The sequence below is a fragment of the Saccopteryx leptura genome, chromosome 6 (genome assembly GCF_036850995.1).
Source record: "Saccopteryx leptura isolate mSacLep1 chromosome 6, mSacLep1_pri_phased_curated, whole genome shotgun sequence".
Lineage (NCBI taxonomy): Eukaryota > Metazoa > Chordata > Mammalia > Chiroptera > Emballonuridae > Saccopteryx > Saccopteryx leptura.
In genome coordinates, this window is record NC_089508.1 from 107,086,140 (window position 1) to 107,109,165 (window position 23,026).

A 23,026-nucleotide genomic window follows, 5' to 3' on the forward strand; every position below is an offset into this window, starting at 1 on the left:
GAGCCTTTAAATTGAATGACACCACCACCACAATCAAAACACCCACAATGAGCCAATCTACGAGCATCCACTGTTCAAACTGATCAATTTGTTACTCTGTAAATTAGCTCTCCTTAGAAAGAGAAAATGGGGGAAAAGCACCTCCCCAAAACTCTAAGTCTAATTTTCAATAACTTGCTACCAAGATCATAGGCAGAGATAATACTCAAGATTTCTCTAATAAGCCCATATTAAAAAATTGACATTTCCATAAACCTTCCCAGATATATGAACTGCTTTCAAAAAGGAAAGAGTCAATTTGACTAACTCATAGCAGCAAAGTGAACATAAGCAAAAACAAAACAAGAAGCTGCTGGAATAAGTCAAATATTATTTTTCTATCTTTTCAACTTAACAGGTTACAAACTCTTTTAAAAACAAATTAGGATCACAAATAAAATGTATATACTTTATAAAGGAATTTCAAAAGAAACAGAACTTGTAGACTTTTTGTTTTATTGCCTAATATCTTTTGAAACTTCATTTTCCTACTGAAACTAAATTTTAGCTTGAAGGGAGTAATTTGTGATCCGAATCAGTGGAATTCCATTAGTGTGTTCAAATATAAGCTCCTGATGAAGAAGATGTATAATGGTTATAAGAATAAAAAGTCAACTCTTTCTAGTATCCTGATATAACTGACATGTCCTGATATTGATATTCTTAAATTAAATTTAGTAGAATGTTAAATTTCAGAACAACATTGTTCTGAAGCTATATTTTAGGCTTCAGTGTTTTTTACTTGAGAAGCAACACAGTTAAAAAGAAAAAGGCAGAAAATCTAGTATCCAAAGCTCTAGGTTCAAATCTGGTTCAGCTATTATTATTTATGCATCTAATAAAGCTCTGAAGACAAACTGCCAAAGTCTTAATCATGGCTCTGCCATTTCCGGGTGATAGGACTGACTATTTAAATACTCTAGGCTTCTATAATAAAGAGGATACAAATTGCACCTCTCTCCTAGAGTTATTGCAAAGATTAAATGAGGTAATAAAGTATTTAGAACAGTGTCTGGCATACAGAAAGGGCTTAGTAAATGTTAGCTTTATAAGCCATCAGTTTCTTGCTAGCAATACTGGAAGAATAATGATGGCTCCATTAATTTCTTAGAATTGTGATGAGGAATAAATATAACAGTATTATAGAAAAATCCTTGGACACTTAAAAGGTTGTCATTATTAACATAGAAAATACTAGAGAAATAATATTGAAAATCATCAAATTGAGGGTGAAGCTACTAGAAATGAAAATATGGTATAATGGAAAAAACAATGTCATTTTCTGTAGATGTCCAGTATTAAAATGGAATTAATGTAAAAACTTTACCCAAACACATTTGTTTTTAGTTAACCTGACTAATAAGTAAGAAAAATATGAAATTGAATTAAAAAGCGAGTGCTGTGTCTCATTCAAATCAAATTACTAATTTTAAATTACTTTTACTTGCTAGAAAAAGAAGAGTTTTAAATTAGAATTAAAATCCAAATGGTCAAAGCCATGATCTATACTTTTATAACTCCTGGGTCAAAAAACATGCAGATGATTGGAAAGGAGAAAGCTTTGCAGAGATGTAGGTCAGAGGAGCAATAACACAGACTGCTGTTAAACCTAATACATATTATTAGAATTAGATTCAAGAAATACATGAACTGATATTTTGGGGACAAAATGAAACATGTATTATTGGCAACTGGCTGATTTAAATAACCCTTTTTGGAAAGTTTTAGTAATCAGAAAATGACAAGTTTTTGCTTCTTAATAAGTCATTTAAAAAGGAAAACATTCTAAAATCTTATTACTTATATTCTATTTTTAAAAAATACCCTGATCAAATATTAATACCAGTATATACTATTTTCTTAAATATATTACTTTCTATAATAAAGATCTTTTCTTTTAATCAATTAAACATTTTGGGTAACTACTACTACATTTCAAGGTACTGTATAAGAGACAGTGACAAATATAACCTGAAGAAAAAACAAAATATACTTAAATATAATTTTAAAAAGTCATTTTCAACACAGGGCAAAGATATTGGGAAGGGTGACTAGTATTTTATATTTTTAGTGAAAAAAAGTATGTATTTAAATCATGAAAAAAGTATTTAATCATCCAAATAATTTAAATTTGTAATTCAGAATAGCTTTTGTGTTATATGGAACAATATAAACTGCTAAATAATTTAATCAATTTCTAAAATAAGATTCCATACAGAGAACAGTTATGACAAGTCTTAAGAAAATCTGACCTACCGTGCAGGACCAGAGGGTTCATCTCTCGCTGAGCTTAATACTGTTTTGATTATAAGTTCCTAAAATAAGGGGAAAATAGTAGGAATGACTAAGAGTTCATTCATTAATCCAACAAATATTTATTAAATGGCTACTATGCCACCTGCTAAGAATATTATAGTGAAATAGAAGTCTTTGTTCTCACAAACATACTTTGTAACAGAGTCCAATATAGCACAGAAAGTTAGCTAAATATCTGCAACAATAGTATGGTCTGAATGTTTGTCCCCCTTATATGTGGATGTTGAAATACTTGCCCCCAGAGATGATGGTATTAGGAGGTGCTTAGGTCATGAGGGTGGAGCCTTTAGGAATGCAATTAGCTCTTATAAAACAGACCCCGGCAGAGCTCCCCAGCTTCTTCCACTTTGTGAGGATACTTGCAGAAGGCCCAGGATGAACCAGGAGAGGACTCATACCTAAATATGACTATGCTACACCTTGATCATGAACTTCTTAGCCTCCAGAAATGTCAGAAATAAATTCCTGGAGTTTTTATAAGCTACTCAGTCTATAATATTTTGTTACAGCAGCCCCAAACAATTTTTTACTTGAAATTTATAAAAAAGGCTTATTAACAAGTAGGAGCATATCTGCTCCTAATCAGACACTATTATCTTTATTTTTAAGGTTTAATATATGGGCAGGTTCCATATGCAATTACAAAGTCACTATGTAATTTGCACCATCTCCTGTTCAAGCCTGTTAATGCTTAACTCCCAAACCCCAATTCCTACAGCAGAACAAATATTTCATCCCATTTTGTCTGATTCCTTACATTAGGAAATTGGGAGAGGGAGAATCAATAAGCAGGTTTAGTGTCACCTCAACTTTAGAAGCCTTACATTGCAGCAGTGTCTGGTACATAGGACGTTTCAATAAATGTTCAGTGAGTGAATGAGTGAATCCTAAGAGACTGACAAGTGAGTGGGTTCAATAATAAGAAAATGCTTCCAAAGCAGTTATAAACACAAAAAAGGCTATGCTCCTAATAGACATTCCAGCCTTTGTGTCTGAGGTGTATGGATGGTTAATGTTAACAACTGTGTGAATTTCTAAGAAACGAAGGAATACAAATTTTACTGAGTATAGTATGTATGATGAAATAGTCATTTATATGCTATAAATTAGTTCTGATTTCTTACCTTAACATCTGTAAACTGAGACACAGCAATATCAGGAATACTGGGATGGAGAGCAGGCAGTTCACAACATAAGTTAGGAAAGCAAACCAGAGATCCCAGAAGGACTTGTGCTTCCACTCTTGGTGCCTATGTATCCAGATTTTTAAAATCTTTAAAATGTATCTGTTATTCAATTCTCAGAAAAATTACTTTATCGCCTAACCATATTACAGAGAGAAATGAGTGAATAAGACAAAATTCAAAAAGGAAAGAGGTAACACAAAAAAATTCAGGTTTTTACTTATATTTTCCAGATAAATCACTGTTATTCTCAATAAATGCAGCAAACAGCAGAACTTTCGTTAAGAGCCGCTAATAAGCAAAAATTAGTCACAGTTAATGAGACTACAAATAAAAACAGCTTAACTAACAGCATAAAATTACCTTGATTTGGAGAAAAAAATATAGTTTTGTTTTAAAGGCAATTCATACATCATAACACATTGTTCTTTTTAAAATATTTTTTACTAAATTTATTGGGGTGACTATGGTTAATAAATAACACATTGCACTAATGAGCATATGACTTGAATGCCATTAAATTATGTGTTACTATCTAAGGATGAGTAAAGTAACTAAGGATGAAAATGTGAACTATATTTTCAAGAAATAGGCACTAGTCGAGATGGTTTTTATATTATGCAGATGAGAAAAAGCATTGCCTGTATTTCTTACTGAAAACAAAATTAGAATTTATGCTTGGACTACAGATGAAGGGAACTTTTCATCTTTTTCCTTAGCTGTAATTAAGCCATATCTTAAGTATTAGCACTGAACATTTCTTTTTCTTCTCTGACTCCTTGCATGCCCACCAAACACCAACATCAGCCTACTAATATATTGCTATATTTACTAAAATAACTACAAATTGATTTATATATTTAATGTTAAAACAATCTATTAGAAATATAATACTTTTATTCACATAAATCAAGAAACTTCAAGAGAATTTCCTTATGTTAATAAATGCTGTAATAGAGGCAATGAACCAGTACTATATCATGATCTTCACAAAACAACTAGTTTCCGTATTTAAAAAATAACCTAAATTTCTGATATAAGGCAGCAGAAAAACCGGGCAGAGTAAGCTGGTAGCCACCATCCCAATTTAAAGTAAGTTATTCCATAAAAATGAAACTGATCAAAACCCCAGTTGATGAAAGAAAGTACCTAAGTATTTTTCTTGAAAGGTGGGTAAGATAACTGGGAATGTTCAGGTATATAGATGTAATGGAGCAGACCTGAAATGTGATTGTAATTAAGAAAAGCAAAAACTAATTATTTTATAATCTGCCTGTCAAGGGACAGGAGAGGGTGATTAACAGAAAGATGATATGCATGGGATAAAATGGAAATCCAAAGGGCAAGATTTAGACTGTGTACTGCCAATGTCATCCAGAGTAAAAGACTGCCCCTCTCCTTATAGTGGAGATGTGGGTATCAGGTTTGACTCCTGCAACTATTCTGGTTTCCTATGCTGCCTTTCTCAACAGGTACTTCTCATATAAATCAGGAAATGACTATTTTCTATATTTTCCCCAGGATGTTACATAAGTAGTCTTCAGGCACAGGAGGGAACTGTAGTCACATAAAATGGATGCCTAAGGACTTTAGGGCTTAATTTTCCTGCAGAACTTTGAGAAAAGTTAAAGAAAATATACTGACCAGTCATCTGGAACAACTGGCCCATTGAACAGAAATAGTTTTCATAGTAAGTTGATTTTAAAAATTACATATGTTTATGTATCAGTCTTCTGTGAGTTCTATAAACTTTTTGCCAGTATCTAAGACTGATAATCTGTGTATACTGAAAATAGCTTTGTAATTTGTTTACCATATTTAATTTGTCCTCCATTTAATCCACTTCCAAATTAATATACTTATTTAATATTCTCAAAGCAGACTCAATTATCTCTCTTGCAACTTAAAAAAATTTTAACTTTTTTTTTTATATGTTATAATCTGAATACTAGCACTACAAACCTTCCAATATGTAGCAGTCTAAAGCAGTGCTTCTTAATCTTTAATGTCCATATCAACTATTTGGGATATAGTTAAAATGCATGTTCTATTCCAGTAGATCAAGAATGGGGTCTGAGTTTCTGCACATCCTTTTTTGTGTGTATGCACGAGAGGGGGGAGACAGAGGAAGGGAGGGAGAGAGGGAGATGAGAAGCATCAACTCGTAGTAGCATCACTTTAGTTGTTCATTGATTGCCTCTCAAATATGCCTTGATGGGAGGGGTGTGGTACCCAAGGCAGCAACCTTTGGGCTCAAGCCAGTGATCATGGGGTCATGTCTATGATTCCACACTCAAGGTAGCGAACCCACACTCAAACTGGCCAGCCTGTGCTCAAGCCAGCGATTTTAGGGTTTTGTACCTGGAACTTCAGCATCCCAGGTCAACGCTATTTCACTGTGCCACCACTGGTCAGGCTGAGATTCTGCTTTTCTAATAAGCACCCTGATAATGCCAAATGTTTCTGGTATACAGAGCACATTTTGAGTAGCTGGGATCTAAAATGCCTTTCTGTTCTGTCTACTACTTTCTAAACAAAATAGATTATTTGTCGTTCCTTGAACACTGCTTACTCATGCCTGTATTCCTCTGATTGGAATACCATCCCTCATCTCCATTCTCATTTATAAAAATACCACCAATCTTTCAAGAATGTATTCAAATATCTTTTGCATGAAATCTCCCTGATATTACTAAACAAATAAAATCTCTTCTTTGTTTTAATTACCATATAATTTTATTTTCTTTAACAAACTCTCAATTTTGCACAATGTGTCATGTAATGTCCAACCATGTTACAAATATTATTTTAATCTTTATAAATAATCCTATGAGGAAGGTTATACCTCCATTTTTGATGAAGAAACTGAGACAAGGAAATTAAGTAGTAACTTGCACAAAGTCTCACAACTAATAAGTGGCAGAGCTGGGATTTGAACCCAGGCAGACTAACTCTAGACTCCAACTCTAGACTTTTTTTTTTTTTTTTCTGTATTTTTCTGAACCCGGAAACGGGGAGAGACAGTCAGACAGACTCCTGCATGCGCCGGACCGGGATCCACCCGGCACGCCCACCAGGGGGCGACGCTCTGCCCACCAGGGGGCGATGCTCTGCCCCTCTGGGGCGTCGCTCTGTTGCGACCAGAGCCACTCTAGCGCCTGGGGCAGAGGCCGAGGAGCCATCCCCAGCGTCCGGGCCATCTTTGCTCCAGTGGAGCCTCGGCTGCGGGAGGGGAAGAGAGAGATAGAGAGGAAGGAGAGGGGGAGGGGTGGAGAAGCAGATGGGCGCTTCTCCTGTGTGCCCTGGCCGGGAATCGAACCCGGGACTTCTGCACGCCAGGCCGACGCTCTACCACTGAGCCAACCGGCCAGGGCTCCAACTCTAGACTTTTAACCACAATGCTAAGCTCCTCCTATTGGTATCTATTTGTTATCCCATACTTTATAGTTGTTCCTTTTGCATTCCACCCAAAGGAACACTTTGTACACAAGGGGAAACAAAAATTTAATAACAGTAAAAGGGCTTTGCACCATGTTTAAACACATACCATGCTGAATAAATAATTACACGTTCAATTAATAAACAACTATAAGTGTGATGCTGGGCTGGGACCTGGAGGTGCAAGATGAATAAGACATGATCGCTATTCTCAGGGAACTGAAGAAATGGGATTAATAACTAGCTATTAATACAGGTTCTTCTTCTTTTTGCACATTTCCTCCAGGAACTGTATCCAGTTTCATGGCTTTCAATGCCATCTATAAAGTAATATTTCCCAGCTTTTCAACATATTCAGTCCTGATATCTCCTTTGAGTTCCTGAGTAATACATACAGTGGCCCTCTTGACATCTCCTCATGGATGTCTCATAGGCACCTTACTATGTCCAACCAGAACTCCTCCTCCTCACTCACTGTTGGTCTTTTGCAACTTAAAAATGTATGTGAGACTTCTTTGCAAGGTATAAAGTACTAGTCAAGCATTACTGATTTTTCTTTCAAATACTCTTAGAATTTTCTACTGGCTTCCGGTTGTTATTTATACTTTGCTCCAGAGTGATCTTTCTAAGAGATAAGTTTGATCCATTTGACTCCTTTCTTAAAATCTTTCCATGGTTATTTCTTCCTTGCTTAGGGTGAAATCTATTCTTTTTAGCACTATAAACATAGTCACTGTCTCTCTTTAGTTCACCTTGGCCACTTAAAATGAACCTGTTCCAACTAGACTAAGTTACTTGGTGTCTCATAGCTCCAGAACTGTATGAAAAATCCTTACATGTTGTTCTGGAGCTTAGAGTATATTACTAGAGCATGTTTTTTGGTTACCTCACCTATTTCTTTCCTTATGTTATAGCCCATTGCTCTTTCTTTACCTTCTTAATTTCTATTTCCTTAGATTTCCTCAATTTAAAATTGTTTTGCTTATCAGATTTAGTACATTGTTACAGCTCCTGAGTCAACTCATCAACTAATTTTAATACTTTCTTATACTTCAGAATTTATTTCCTTTATTTATTTATTTATTTATTTATTTATTTATTTATGTTACAGAGACAGAGAGTCAGAGAGAGGGATAGACAGGGACAGACAGACAGGAACGGAGAGATGAGAAGCATCAATCATTAGTTTTTCATTGCGCATTACGACACCTTAGTTGTTCATTGATTGTTTTCTCATATGTGCCTTGACCGTGGGCCTTCAGCAGCCCGAGTAACCCTTGCTCTAGCCAGTGACCTTGGGTCCAATCTGGTGAGCTTTTGCTCAAACTAGATGAGCCTGTGCTCAAGCTGGCGACCTCGGGGTCTCAAACCTGGGTCCTCTGCATCCCAGTCTGAGGCTCTATCCACTGCGCCACCACCTGGTCAAGCTTCCTTTATTTTTAATGTGGCAGAAACAATTTCAATTAAACTGTAAAATTTCCTGAATATTAGATTGCTAGATCTTTATCAACAATAGCTCTTCCTTTGTTGCTTTGGTAACTGAGTCCTGGTTAAATAAAGTTTGTTATATTATGAAGAACAGGAAATAAAAACTTACATTGAGAAAAGCTGAAGAAGCCACTCTGCCAGCTGCTACAATAAAATCCATTATAAGCATTGTGGCACCAGGCAAACCGAGTGAAAAAAACTGAGGTGAGCAGTGCTTGATGATTGTATTGACAATATCCTTAGGAATAAGACACAAATGCAATCGTGAGTATCAGCTAATCAATATCCTTACAAATAGATATAATATGAAAGACTAAAACAGGTAATTACTATACATTGGCTGACTAATTACAAAGACTAATTTTAATTTTTCCAAACAATCTATGCTTAGTATTATAGTCTGTCAAAGGAAAGTAAACTTAAAACACTTTTGTTTAACTGACACCAATACAACATTTTTTCACACTAGAGAGTGAATTGGAAGGCTCTTTGTGTCCAAGGGTTAAAATGAACGGCCGAACAGTCCCTCCTGCTACCTATTTTCTTCCATGTGCTAAGTCTGAGTTCTGAAGTTGCCTGGTCTGTTTGTTATCTGGAACTGAAGAGGTTCTCTTTTTTGTATCAATTTAGGTCCTTTGATGATAAATATGTAGGCATTTTTGAGGGAGTATTTTTAACTTGGTTAATCTCAAAGAAAAGCTCTCTTTTCACAGTAATTAAGAAGGTCAATTTATCAGACACGTTTATAACGTAGAACACTGTAATTATTTCTAATTAATACAAGAAATTTTTCATTTTTAAGAAAGTGATATAATTATCATCTTTTAATATAGATTTAATGCTTTCTAAATGAACTAAAAGTGAAATTTAACCACATTTGATAAAAATGTTTACATTGCTTTGACTTCTAACCTCTCATACTTTTTAGTTTTATGGCCAGGATCAAGAACCCAGAAATAATGTTCTAGAGTCATAATTATGACGATATAATGTAATGATTATATCTGATACAAATGCCAAGTCAGTATGATTGTCATTATGCTCATATAATTTATGATAATAAGAAAATGTGATGTGCTGACTCTTAAGAGTGGGGAAAAAATCTCTGACCCATGACTGAATAAGTAAATCAATATGCATCAAGTGCCAATTATCAAGTAACAACTACAAAATGCCTAAGATTTCAATGTAAGCAAAAGATGGTTTAATCTCTTCAAAAAGTGAAATGGTTGGTATAACATTAGAGGCAGGATGAATAATAAAGTCAACCCCTTAACTATAATAGCTTGTTTTTTTCCACCTATGTTTCAAAAACAATGAGGTCATAAAATGAAAGAAATCTATAAATAAATCACGATGTAAAGGAAAAATTTTAATTCTAAACCTTAAATGTCAAATGCTAAACAGAATTGAGAATCAAACATAAATGTATAAAGCAACTTGTTAGGAAGTGTATATATTTACCTGATCAATATGAAGTAATCCGCAATGCATTATGTTATAGAAATGTGTCAGAAAATCTCTATTTGGAGAAACATCTTGTCTTCTCTTCATTGTATTGCAAATAAGTTTATAAGCATGTAATTTACCTTGCTTATATTTATCAGTCAACATGGTTGCCTACATGAAAAGATATTGGTTGGTTTTAATACTCAAAAACAAATATTAAATATTGTTTGTTAATAAATATTTGAAAATATCAGGCAATATATTTATTTTCATTTATTTCTATGTTGGCCCAATTTCTTTTTTTTCTTTTTTACAGAGACAGAGAGAAGATCAGAGAGAGAAATAGACAGGGACAGACAGAAACGGAGAGAGATGAGAAGCATCAATCATCAGTTTTTCGTTGCGACACCTCAGTTGTTCGTTGATTGCTTTCTCAAATGTGCCTTGACCGTGGGCCTTCAGCAGACCGAGTAACCTTTTGCCTGAGCCAGCAACCTTAGGTCCAAGCTGGTGAGCTTTGCTCAAAACAGATGAGCCCGCGCTCAAGCTGGCAACCTCGGGGTCTCGAACCTGGGTCCTCCGCATCCCAGTCTGACGCTCTATCCACTGTACCACTGCCTGGTCAAGCGGCCCAATTTCTTGATTAAACTAAATATTAGAATTTCCTAGGCTACAATGATACAGTGTAGATATGAATAAGCCACACAGTTTCACTTAGGAAAATGTACCAAACATATCAAATGATACTTGAAAGGATTACATCTTTAAAAGTACATACATATTGTGACACAAATTCAAGGTTAATATTTCATTAAATAAAATAAAAACATAATTTTTTATAAAAATGATGGATCTTGCCTGACCAGGCGGTGGCGCAGTGGATAGAGCGTTGGACTGGGATGCGGAAGGACCCAGGTTAGAGACCCCGAGGTCGCCAGCTTGAGGGCGGGCTCATCTGGTTTGAGCAAAGCTCACTAGCTTGGACCCAAGGTTGCTGGCTCCAGCAAGGGGTTACTTGGTCTGCTGTAGCCCCCCGGTCAAGGCACATATGAGAAAGCAATCAATGAACAACTAAGGTGTCACAACAAAAAACTGATGATTGATGCTTCTCATCTCTCTCCATTCCTGTCTGTCTGTCCCTATCCCTCTCTCTGACTCTCTCTGTCTCTGTAAAAAAACAAAAAACAAAAAAACAAAAAACAAAAAATAATGGATCTTGTACAATAATTTTGCTATGCCTATTCTACTCACTATTTAACCCTTAATGACTAAAAACTAAGTGCTTTAAGAAGACTATACAAAAGCTCAAATATCTGTGAAATATTTAAGACTGACCACATACTTACATGCTAAATAAAATGTTTAAGTTAATCTTTTATACATTAAGCTTACCTTGAAAAGCCAAGGTGTAAGAATTCTCAGTGGAGGAATCAAAACTGGTGGAGAAGGGGAAGTCAGGTTATCAGTTGAAATGCCGAGGTTATCTCTGATCTGTAATTTCCAAATAAAATGCAACAAACCTATGAAAAGTGTTTTCTCTTCCAATTTGTTTTACCCTACACTTGAGATCAAGTCCCGTATCTACCACTGGATATATATTTAATCATGGTTAGGTGACTGCATCATGATAAGCACCAGTTTATAGTAAGGGTATAGAGGTATGCTCTATGTCAGGGGTCCTCAAACTTTTTTCACAGAGGGCCAGTTCACTGTCCCTCAGACCGTTGGAGGGCCAGACTATAAAAAAAACTATGAACAAATCCCTATGCACACTGCACATATCTTATTTTAAAGTAAAAAAACAAAACGGGAACAAATACAATATTTAAAATAAAGAACAAGTAAATTTAAATCAACAAACTGACCAGTATTTCAATGGGAACTATGCTCCTCTCACTGACCACCAATGAAAGAGGTGCCCCTTCCAGAAGTGCGGCGGGGGCCGGATAAATGGCCTCAGCGGGCCACATGCGGCCCGCGGGCCGTAGTTTGGGGACCCCTGCTCTATGTTATTTAAGTCTTCTACTTCTTAATACTTTATTTTCCTTTCCTCCTCCCCTTATATCATGTCTTTCTTACTTTAGCTAAATTCTGCCAAAGTTCACAGAGGTAATCAAAAACTTGAGCATGTATTTCAGGATCCATAATAGCGTTGACATCTCCCAGAATGCCGAGCATTCTTCGCCACATTACAGTGGCCACATCAGCGTGCCACCCTGTGAGAGTACCCCCTGCCATCACACTACAACATTCAGACGGAAATTCACTGATTTCTGTAGGAAAAAAAAAATACACAAGTATAATTTTTTTGGAGAATTGAATCCAAAAACATGAGTTGAATTAACAATCTTAAATAACTACAAAAGTGAGTAAAAGAAATGCCAATATGCATCAGTGTTATTTTCTTCCTGACAAGGTAAAACATTACCAGTTCATATTTTTTATTTTGGCAATAATTATTTACCCGATAGTGCTTCTATCTAGATTTACCTAAGGAGGAAATGATGAAGACACCAGATAAAGAAATGTATGTTTGATATAAAGATCATATTTACAACTATAGACTCTAATAACCACTTCAGGTTATATCATTAAATTAATACAAAATCTCAGGCTGAAGGCAAATCCTGTAGGAAGTCTTTATAAGCCTGTGTCTTTGTAGTTAAAAGCTTTCAAAGAAATATATTTCACAATTGTGTCAGGCCTGGCATTAAAAGGGATATCACAGTGACATGGAAAAACACCATTTTTACTAAAATTTAAACATAATCTAAAATACCCATAACTGTATTTTTGGTTATTAGTAGTGAATGGCAAGATTATATGTAATATAGGCAACTCTGGATGCCAGTGTCATCTCTATCAGTAATTACGTGATAGACAAGTATTTAATAACTTCCCTAAGGCTACCCGTCTTCCTCTGTAATAAAGACCATTTAGCTGGATATCATTATAGGTATCCTCCAGCTTAAAAAATATCTATTATTACTTTCATATATTTTAAAATTTTCTTAAATTTATTGGAATGACATTGGTTAATAAAATTATATAGGTTTCAATATACAATCCTATTATGCATAAAAAATGTATTATTCTATTCAATGTATATAGTGGAAAAGGCAAAATCATTTAAGTCTGTAAAAATTTTTCCTGCTTGATAAAATTTCAACATACTAATAATTTAAATGTTTGTTAGTATATATACAAACTTTACCCTTAATGTTTACCTTTTTTCTCTTTGCTTTTTAAAGTGTACAATAACTGATTGTATTACTAAAAAGGTACTAAGTAGTCTTCCACAATAATAAAAATAGGCTTTTGGTGTAAACCTACTAAAACAAAACAAAAGAAAGCCTGCAGTTTTAAAAATCTCTGTTAATATCTCCCTTCTGTACAGACCCTTCATAATATAGTAATAAATCAACTGCTTTGTCTCTAACTTATTCTCTCAAAGTAAAGCTAACAACATTTTAAATGATTACAAATCAAGCAACAATGTGTGATTCTTTAGATCCCAGATTGGGCTGGTGGTGGTATGAGGTAGCTATAAAGGATATTATTGAGACAACTGAAGAAATTTAATTATGAACTAAAATTGCAGTGATATATCAATAAACATCTTGATTATGGCCATGATATTGTGGTCATGAAGGAACTAAATGTACGCTTATACTTAGGACATTCTCCCTGAAATGTTTAGGTATATAGTCTACTATTTCTAATTCACTCAAATGACTCAGCAAAAACCCAAAAATTTAAAAAAGGCATGGTGAGATTTTTTTTGTGCCTGTGTATATAGAAACAAAGGGATCAACTGGCAAAATATTAACAACTGGTGAATTTATCTAAAATCTTTATGGTTATTCATTTTCCTAACCTTGCAATTTTTCTAAAAGTTTAAAACTGAAAACAATAAACTGCAGGCCAAAGAAAGAATAGGTCAGAAACAACCTACAACCAGGAAATTAGGACTATGTAACTCCAAGGTAATTGTGCATTAAGAGAATGAGGGGAGGAGGGGAGGAGGGGAGGAAGGGAGGAGGGAAGGGGAGGGGGAAAAAGGCCAGAAGTTATATGCTTTTAAATTTCTTCCTTGGATCAGAGAGCTCTCATGACCACTGAAGCTAGTATTCTATATTACTTATTATAAGTATCTGTTCAACTATGTCCTCGATCAAAGTTTTTAGCATATTTGCAAAATGACTTCTTATCTTGATGCTTATTACATCATGTAGGACTTAGCATAACTTTTGTTTTTAAATTTGTACTTTCTACCAATTCCTACTCACTTTTTAACATTTACTTAACAATAAAAATACTTCATTTGGAGCATACTTCTTAATTAAATTTAGTTGATATACTTGCAAAATAAAAATCAATAAAAAATTATTGATTTAATCAATTGTTTCATTGAAAGCCTGATTAGCAAATGATAATTCTACTTTCTCCTGTGAGTCAGCAGGTTCTTCAGATACAACTTTAATAATGATGCCAAATTATGTATTTCTTGCTTTTGGAAATTATGGCACTAAATGATAATATAACAAACACAATTAATGCAATGACTAGTGCTAGAACTATAATCAACTAAGAAATAACAAAAATCAGAGTATATCTTTCCTTAAGAGCAAGAAAAAACTTTATAGTAACAAATTTCCAAAAGGCTAAGAATTAAGTCCAATGACAAAATAATTCAAAATAAATATGTATATAATACATAATCAAGCTTAAGATGCCTTATTTGAAATCTCTCGACACTAATGCCCTGAAAAAAGAAATAGCAAATATCTAATTTCCAAATATTGCCTAGATCATCTGGAGTCTGAAGAACAGAGTGATGGAGCTTCTCATCAAGCTGTAGATCCTTCTGTTCCATATGGTCTATATTCAGTGTGGAAGGAGAAGGTGTTTGTGACCTGGATTCCAGAGTTGAATGAACTGGAGAAGCACTTTCTGAACCTGTGGATATAAATTCATAAAAAATCAGTATAAAGAAGATATTCAATACCCTCTACCTTAGATGTGATGCATAAAGCCCTAGATATAAACCAGAAATTAAAAACATCAAAAGATAAAAGATGTTACAAATTAGCCAAAGAGGTAAAATCATAGTATTATATATGACTTTGTATGTTGGGGTATCATCTCATGTCTTCTATGGAACTAGTACCGAATCAGAATTAGATATACCATCATGGATAGGAGCCATCAATGAAAGCAAGGTTCTCTACTCCCATTCCTGGTCCAGCTATAGAAATTCTGGTACCCACTTTTATTCCATCACATTTACTTCACTCTTAGGGCAATTCAAGAGAAGAACTTGCTCATTGTGCTCTCTATGCCACTATTGTTGCTAGCCTGAATTACAGTGGTCCCTGGTGGTCCTAATATTGAGTCTCCCTCACACTCCTATTCCTTTATGCCAATCCATTCTCCATAAGGCAGTCATAAAGATCTAAAAATCTAATCTAACCATGTCACTTCCTCATTTAAAACCCTTCTATAACTCTTTAGTGGACTCAGCAATAAACCCAAACTTCTAACTGTGGTTTTCCAGTCTTTCCGCAACTTTCTTACTGTTCCACTATCCCTCTAGCACAGTAATTTTCAACACTTTCATCTTGTGGCATAAACAAATTACTAAAATTCTGTGGCACACCAAAAATGTCTTTTTTGCTGATTTGACAAAAAAAAATAGGTATAATAATGTTGATTCATTCACACTGGATAACTATTTTTGTGTGTGCTATTGTCATTTTTTAATTTGACAATCTAAGGGAAGAGAGTTCAGTGCCCCTGACTGAATAGCTACTATATGTCTTAAAAATTCTTATGGCACACTGTTTGAAAATCACTGCTCTAATACTTTTAAGTTCTAGCCAAAGAAAGTAAACTACTGATATTAATCAGAATATATCATACCTCTGGCCTTCTCTACATGTTTTCCTTTACATAAAGCCCTAATCTTCCTCTTTTAGGTCTGGTTAACTTCTTGCTATTTTTCAGTTCTCTGTTTAGACTCTACTTCCTGAAAAGCCTAATCCTAACCTGCGCAGTGTGAATCAGGAGTCTCTGCTATAAGTCCTGTATCTCCTCATTATATCAGTTATCACACTGACTTGAAGCTGTCTGTTTAATTTTAAATATCCTTCAGTAGTGCATACACTCTGTAGGAAGAGGGGTCGTATCTTCACTGTATACCACAGTATATTGCCAGTGCCTAGTACAGTGTCCCGCACATAGCAGGCATTCTTGCTATTTTAATTTGTAGCTTAAGTTAATATTTTATCGAATAAGTGGTGGTGGTTGCAGTGGAGTGTTGCAAGTACCAAGCAAGTAATTAAAATGTTAGGTCTTTTCATTTCATTTTAAGCTCTTTCTAGTATAGAATGATCAATATTCTGTAGGCCATAATAAAACTTGCCCCTTGTTACTTCTTTCCATACAATAAAACACATCAATATATTCATGTATTATTTTATTCCCATAGATGTGTCGTTCCATATTATTTATATAATTTTTAAATAGAACACAACAAACACCTTAAATAAGCTATGGATGCCTTACTGAATGATAATCATACGACTCCATCTAGGTTCAATTATGATACATAGTAGGTGGTAAGTTTCCTGTGCTTCATTTGGGATCTGGTGTAAATTCATTTGACACAAAATCATATTAAAGAACAGCTACAGAAACTTAAGAATACCATACCTTGATACAAAAGCAAACTGCTAAGGGCATAATAAAAACAATCTCAATATCAAAAACTTAAGATATGTGACAAAAAATATCATTAGTCTTTTAGTCAAATGCTTTGCAATACAAATCAATTACTCTTATCTCCATATGTTTTCTTCATCCATAAAAATCTGATTCAGGCCTGACTTGTGGTGGCGCAGTGGATAAAGCGTCGACCTGAAACGCTGAGGTCACCGGTTCGAAACCCTGCACTTGTCTGGTCAAGGCACATATGGGAGTTGATGCTTCTTGCTCTTCCCCCCTTTCTCTCTCTCTCTCTCTCTCCTCTCTAAAAATGAATAATTTTTGTTCTTATTACCATTATGAGATTTCCTTTGTAGTTCAGGAAAACAATTATAGAAAAACAGAAGATTCAGGACTACTAACATCCTTTGATAGAATACAACTGTTCTTAAATTTTTTAAAAAAGTTTATAAAAATAAATAAAAACTTCATAGTTCAGCCTTTAAAAAAATCTGATTCATTTTTAAAAAGGAGGCTTTAAGTAACATTTTATTAAGATTAGCTATTAGAAAATCATTGCTGCCTTTCATTTTATTAGTAACAATCTATATAATGGCTAATTTATAGGCATTTTCCTCTTAAATAATTTTTTTATTTGTTATACATATATTATGTGCATCCAAAGCATGACATTAAAATATTACTAAAATTTTTTTAGAGAAACATATTGCTAGGCCCTGGTTGGTTTGCTCAGTGAATAGAGCATTGGCCCAGAATGTGGATATCCCAGGTTTGATCTCCAGTCAGGGAACACATGAGAAGTAACCATCTGCTTCTCTTCCCCTCCCTCTCCCCTTCTCTCTCTCTTCCCCTCTCACAGCCAGTGGCTAGTTTGTTCTGAGTGATGGCCCCAGGCACTGAGGATAGCTTGATTGCTAAGAATCAGCCCAAGGTCTGAGGATAGTTCGGTTGATTTGAGCTGGGCCCCATATAAGGGTTGCTGGGTTGATCCCAGTCAGGGCACATGTGGGAATCTGTCTATCCCCCCTCCTCTTACTTAAAAAAAAAAGTATTGCTATAGAGATAGTCATGCCCACAAAACAGGCTATTTAATTTTTGTTCTTATTACCATTATGAGATTTCCTTTGTAGTTCAGGAAAACAATTATAGAAAAACAGAAGATTCAGGACTACTAACATCCTTTGATAGAATACAACTGTTCTTAAAATTAACAGTGTGATAACATATGTAAAACTTCACCTTCAGAAAACACTGTGTTTCCCTGGCCAGTGTCAGTCTGGCATGTGGAAGTCCCATGTTCAATTCCCGGCCAGGGCACACAGAAGTGCCCATCTGCTTTTCCACCCTTCCCCCTCTCCTTTCTCTCTGTCTCTTTCCTCCCCTCCCACAGCCAAGGCTACAATGGAGCAAGGTTGGCCTGGGCGCTGAGGACAGCTCCATGGCCTCTGCCTCAGGCGCTAGAATGCCTCCGGTTGCAACAGAGCAATGGTCCAGATAGGCAGAGCAGCAGCCCCTAGTGGGCATGCCTGGTGGATCCCAGTCGGGTGCTTGCGGGAGTCTATCTGTCTGACTCCCTGCTTCTCACTTCAGAAGAATACAAAAAAAAAAAGAAAGAAAGAAAGAAAGAAAGAAAACACTGTGTTGCCCAATCTGTGCTGGCATAGTGGATAAAGCATTGACCTGGAACACTGAGGTCGCCGGTTCGAAACACTGGACTTGCCTGTTCAAGGCACATACGAGAAGCACAAGTTGATGCTTCCCACTCCTCCCCCTTCACCCCATGTCTGTTTGTCTCTCTCTCAAACCAATAAAATATAATGCTTAATGGTAATGGCACAATGGATAGAGAGTCGACTTTGGATGCTGTGGTCCCAGGTTTGAAATGCCTGCTTGAGCACTGGTTCACCCAGCTTGAGATACTGGGTCACTGGTTTAAGGGCTCACTGGCTTGGCTGGAGCCATCCCCTCCCAAACCTCCTGTCAAGGCACATATGAAAAGGAATCAATAAACTAAAGTGCTACAACTATGAGTTGATGCTTCTTATCCCTCTCCCTTCCTCCCTTCCCTTGCTAGAAAACAAAAATTAAAAAAAAATAAAATACTGTGAATAGTTGTACCCTTTGCTGAATTTTATGTCTTTTAAACAAATCAATCCAAGAATTGGGCTAATTTCTTAGACAAACACCCCTAGAACTATTAATAATGACCCTGAATTTCTTTTTAGGTGAGAGAATGGGAGATAGTGAGGCAGACACCCACGTGTGCCTGACCAGGATACACCCAGCAACCCATCTTGGGTTGATGCTTGACAACTGCGCTATTTTTAGTGCCTGAAGCCAATACATTCCACCAATCAAACCATCTTCAGCACCCGGGGTCATGCTCAAACCAATAGAGCCACGGTCTGCAGGAGGGACAGAGGGAAAGAAGGGGGTGAAATCAAATGGTTGTTTTTCCTGTGTGCCCTGACTGGGAATCAAACCAGGGACATCCATACGTGGATATTCTATTCACTGAGCCACTGGTCTGGGCAATAATAGCACTGATTAAAATAAAATTTCTAATAAAACTTCCTAGTAGAGTCCTAGATATAGTATGTATAGCAAATATATGTTACATCAATATTTAAAATTCTTAGAAATTGAATTATCCAAAAATCAGTGAGGCAAAGGCCCAAAATAAGTTCTCTAAACATATCAAGTTTTACTTTCACAACTTTGGGTGAAACTTTACTTTTGATAACTAAAGAGAAGAAAGAAAAAGAGGGGGCGCATCTCTTTTACATTATATAATCCTTTGAAGACAGAATAGTCTGATTAACAGCTTAAAGGAAACCAGAATATAGCTTGTATGGGAAACACCTCTAGTTTACTGAGAGTAAAATGTTTAGAAACTCTTCTTCCCTTCAAAAACATAGCTGGTCTCACATTAAGACAGACACACATGGTGGGATTCTTTTGAGTCAAAGGCCGAGAGGGTTATGAATGGATCTACTAAGAAAAGTTCTCATACATGTATTATTTTTACTTTGAAGTTATACTCTTTTTAAGGTTCAGTAATCTTTCTATACTGCCCCAAAATTTAAAGTTTTGATAGTATTAAAATTTTTGTCACAGTAGAACATAAAACCCTACATTTTTTATTCACCCATTGTAAGTATAGTTATATGAATTTGGAAACTGTACAGTCCTGTACTCAACAACACAATCAAAATATATAACAGATCATCACCATTAAAAACTTTCTTATGCCTATTTCCAGTTGATCCCCTTCCCTGAGCCCATGCCCCATGTAACTACTGATCTGCTCTGTCACTATAGTTCTGTCTTTTCTAGAATTTCCTATAGATAGAATAATAAAGTACAGTATATAGGCTTTTGTATTTGACTTCCCTCATTTTAGCAGGTTTTTGAGAGTTATGAATTTGCATATATTAACACTTAATTTTTTTATTGAGTACTATTCTAATAAATATTCATGAATAAATACATCACAGTTTAATGATTTTGTTGAGGAGATGCGATTGATTCAGACATGCAGAAATCCCTGGTCCAGTCTTGCAAGTTTCAGCCAACGCCATGACGCAAACACCACCCCACTGATATTTAAACTGGAAAGGATAGTCACCCACCAAAGGGTACTACACTGCAGTGGAAACCAAAGTGGATTTGGTTCATACAGTGGATGGAAGTCCTGGACTGTGGGCCACTAATTGCTCAGGTTTCTGGTGGTCACTGCATAAACTCTGCAATAATGTGGCCCTGCATTTCACAACTGAATTTCTTGGATTTGACTTGTCATGTTATTGTTGAGTTTGACCACACATAAAAAGTTGTTAAAAAAGATAATTTACTGTATAAATACAGAATATTAGCACATTGAACAATAGATCTTCTAATAGGCAGTATGCTTTACATTTTCTGTAATACTTTATCAGAGATACCCATAAAAATCTAGGCTGATCCTGAAAGACAATGAAGAAGGTATATTGCAGTAATTCTTAACTTTGTTTGGTTACCTATTTAAAAATCGCTGCAGGAAGTATTCTGGTGCAAACATACACAAAACTTTGCCTATAATATTAGGAGTTCATAGAGTACCCTGAAGCCTACTCATGTGGATTCTAGGTCAAGAAATTCCAGATTAATTTTTTCTCCATTATTACATAAAGATGAATGAAAAAAATACTTAAAAAATAGTAATAAGTAATATTTAAAATCTATCAAATTTAATTCTAAACACATTTTTTGGTGGCTTTTTAATTTTTTGAGAGAGAGAGAGAGAGGGAAGCATCAACTCGCTGCTCCTCTTAGTTGTGTATCTACTGACTGCTTCTCATACATGTCCTGAGCAGGACTAACACTGGCAACCAGAGTCAAGCCAGCACCCAGGGATTAAGCCCTGATTTGGGCTTGAACCAGAGATCTCAGAGTCCAGCCAGCACCCTTGGATAGAGCCGGCATCCCTGGGAGTAAGCTGGTGACCTCAGCACTCTGGAACAACACTTGATCCACTGCTCACTGGCCAAAGCTCTTTGGTAGCTTTAAAAAAATACATTTAAGGAATACATTCCCTTGAGCAACTTTACCAGTAACAGTTGCAACTTCAGCAACCTGTTGATTAAGACTGCTTGTTTCAGAATCTATGTGAAGAGTGGTTAGACTAGCCACTTCTTGCTCTTCAACACTTTGATGACCAGAACCTGAATCCACATCAGCAGAAGACACAATCCCAGCATCAGCTCCAAAGCCAAAATCTATAGGAAGAAGAAATGTTAGTATATACAAAGCCCAATCATGAAACAAAAATATTTATAGAAGAGACACAGCTAATTTAGCAAAATGATTAAACATTAACAATCCCCTTATATCTATTCTATTTATATATCACTCACGCAAGTGTAAATGATGTTAACACTTGGAAGTTTATAATTAGAAACAAATATTTAAAAATTAAAATAAAATATTTGATTGTAGAAAAGGGGGAAGAGAAAGACAGAGATAGAGAAACAGAGAGAGACAGAGACAGAAACATTGATCTGTTCCTATTATGTGCCCTGACCAGGGACATATATCATCACATTCCTATCTATGTTTTCTGATAGCTGATAACATACTTACTACTTTTCAAGTATTACATAATCTCTAGTACAGGTATATATAATAAAAATGGCACATATATGGATGATAAAAATCATTTTTTTGAAATCACACTCCCAGCCTGAGGTCAGAGCAGTATATAATCCATAAAGGTGGCAAATCTGTAATTCTCCAATGTTCCTCCCAGCTCTTCACACACTTGGTTCCCAAGATTTATACTTCCTTTTTAAAAAATTTTGGTATCCTTCACTGACTGCCAAATGTAATATAGAATTACAGCAGAAATGCTATATGAAAGTGACATAGTAGAAATAATACCACTGACGTTATTTTAAGATGAAGCAATTATTCAAGAAACATTCTGGACACTGTAGCACTGAACCTAACTGTAGTGACCATACTGAAACAGTGAACATAGTAGACAGTGGTTCCCAAATATGTGTGTGAAACTGCCAACTCATAACCATGACTGTCTGGCCTTTACTCTAACAGCAAGTCCATCCTAATTTTTTTCCTTTCTACATATTTGATCTTAAAGTATCATTCATTTTATAAAAGATCAGTGTATTTTGTTGTTTTAAATGCCTTCAGTTTGGAAAAATAAAAAAGCCCGAACTTGAAGTGATTCCCTAAATCTTCCTTTGGTATTTCACTGAAAAATGAAATCAAAATATGTGAAAACCCCTTATCTAAGTAACTTTAGAGAAAAAGGTGATGGTTATGTGATTCTAAGTCAGTCTCGATCAGAAAACAATCAACAAAAAACCCATAATGCTCAAACAGAAAAAGATACTTGCTGTCAAATTTTCGGCCATCATATTGGAAAGCACTGAAAGAATCCGAATGACTGTCTGAGCTGACAAGATCACTGCTCCCTGCACTGGCAGGAGAAGTCCACTCCGAGGGCACGCCTGGGTCATCAATAGGGCGCATTTGGTTCTGCTTGTTAAGAACATCGGGGAGGTCTTTGGGAATTTCGAGGCTGCCTGGACTACTTCCTCTTCTTGTCATAGTCTAAAAATTCAAGAAACATTTATCATTTAAAAATGTTTTTATATTCTCATTAAACCTCTGAAGTCTTTAATTTCCAAGACAATTACCACAAAAAATGTTGGGATTTAGGGCCTGAAGTACGAGGGGAAAAACACACTAACTGAACAAGCTACGTTTACTGTAAGGACCGAACTACTTTTGGTCTGCCTAAAACAAAGATCCAAACATCAGAGAATGCTGGGTCTGAAACTCTTAAGCCTCAAAAAGATCCATAAAGTTAATATAAGTTAAGA

General features: G+C 35.5%; 1 protein-coding gene across 5 annotated transcripts in view; it reads right to left on the reverse strand.

The window, feature by feature from the left end:
• Positions 1–23,026, reverse strand: part of RALGAPA1 (Ral GTPase activating protein catalytic subunit alpha 1) — a 262,025-nt gene that overhangs the window by 108,102 nt on the left and 130,897 nt on the right. For all 5 annotated transcript variants that reach the window (XM_066343584.1, XM_066343586.1, XM_066343587.1 and 2 more), the window contains 9 exons: positions 22,538–22,754; positions 21,230–21,397; positions 14,721–14,873; positions 11,994–12,187; positions 11,307–11,405; positions 9,930–10,085; positions 8,575–8,703; positions 3,480–3,605; positions 2,296–2,354 (listed from right to left, as the gene is read on the reverse strand). In XM_066343584.1, the coding sequence (XP_066199681.1) occupies positions 2,296–2,354; positions 3,480–3,605; positions 8,575–8,703; positions 9,930–10,085; positions 11,307–11,405; positions 11,994–12,187; positions 14,721–14,873; positions 21,230–21,397; positions 22,538–22,754 (1,301 nt within the window). The remainder of the gene's footprint in view (positions 1–2,295; positions 2,355–3,479; positions 3,606–8,574; positions 8,704–9,929; positions 10,086–11,306; positions 11,406–11,993; positions 12,188–14,720; positions 14,874–21,229; positions 21,398–22,537; positions 22,755–23,026) is intronic.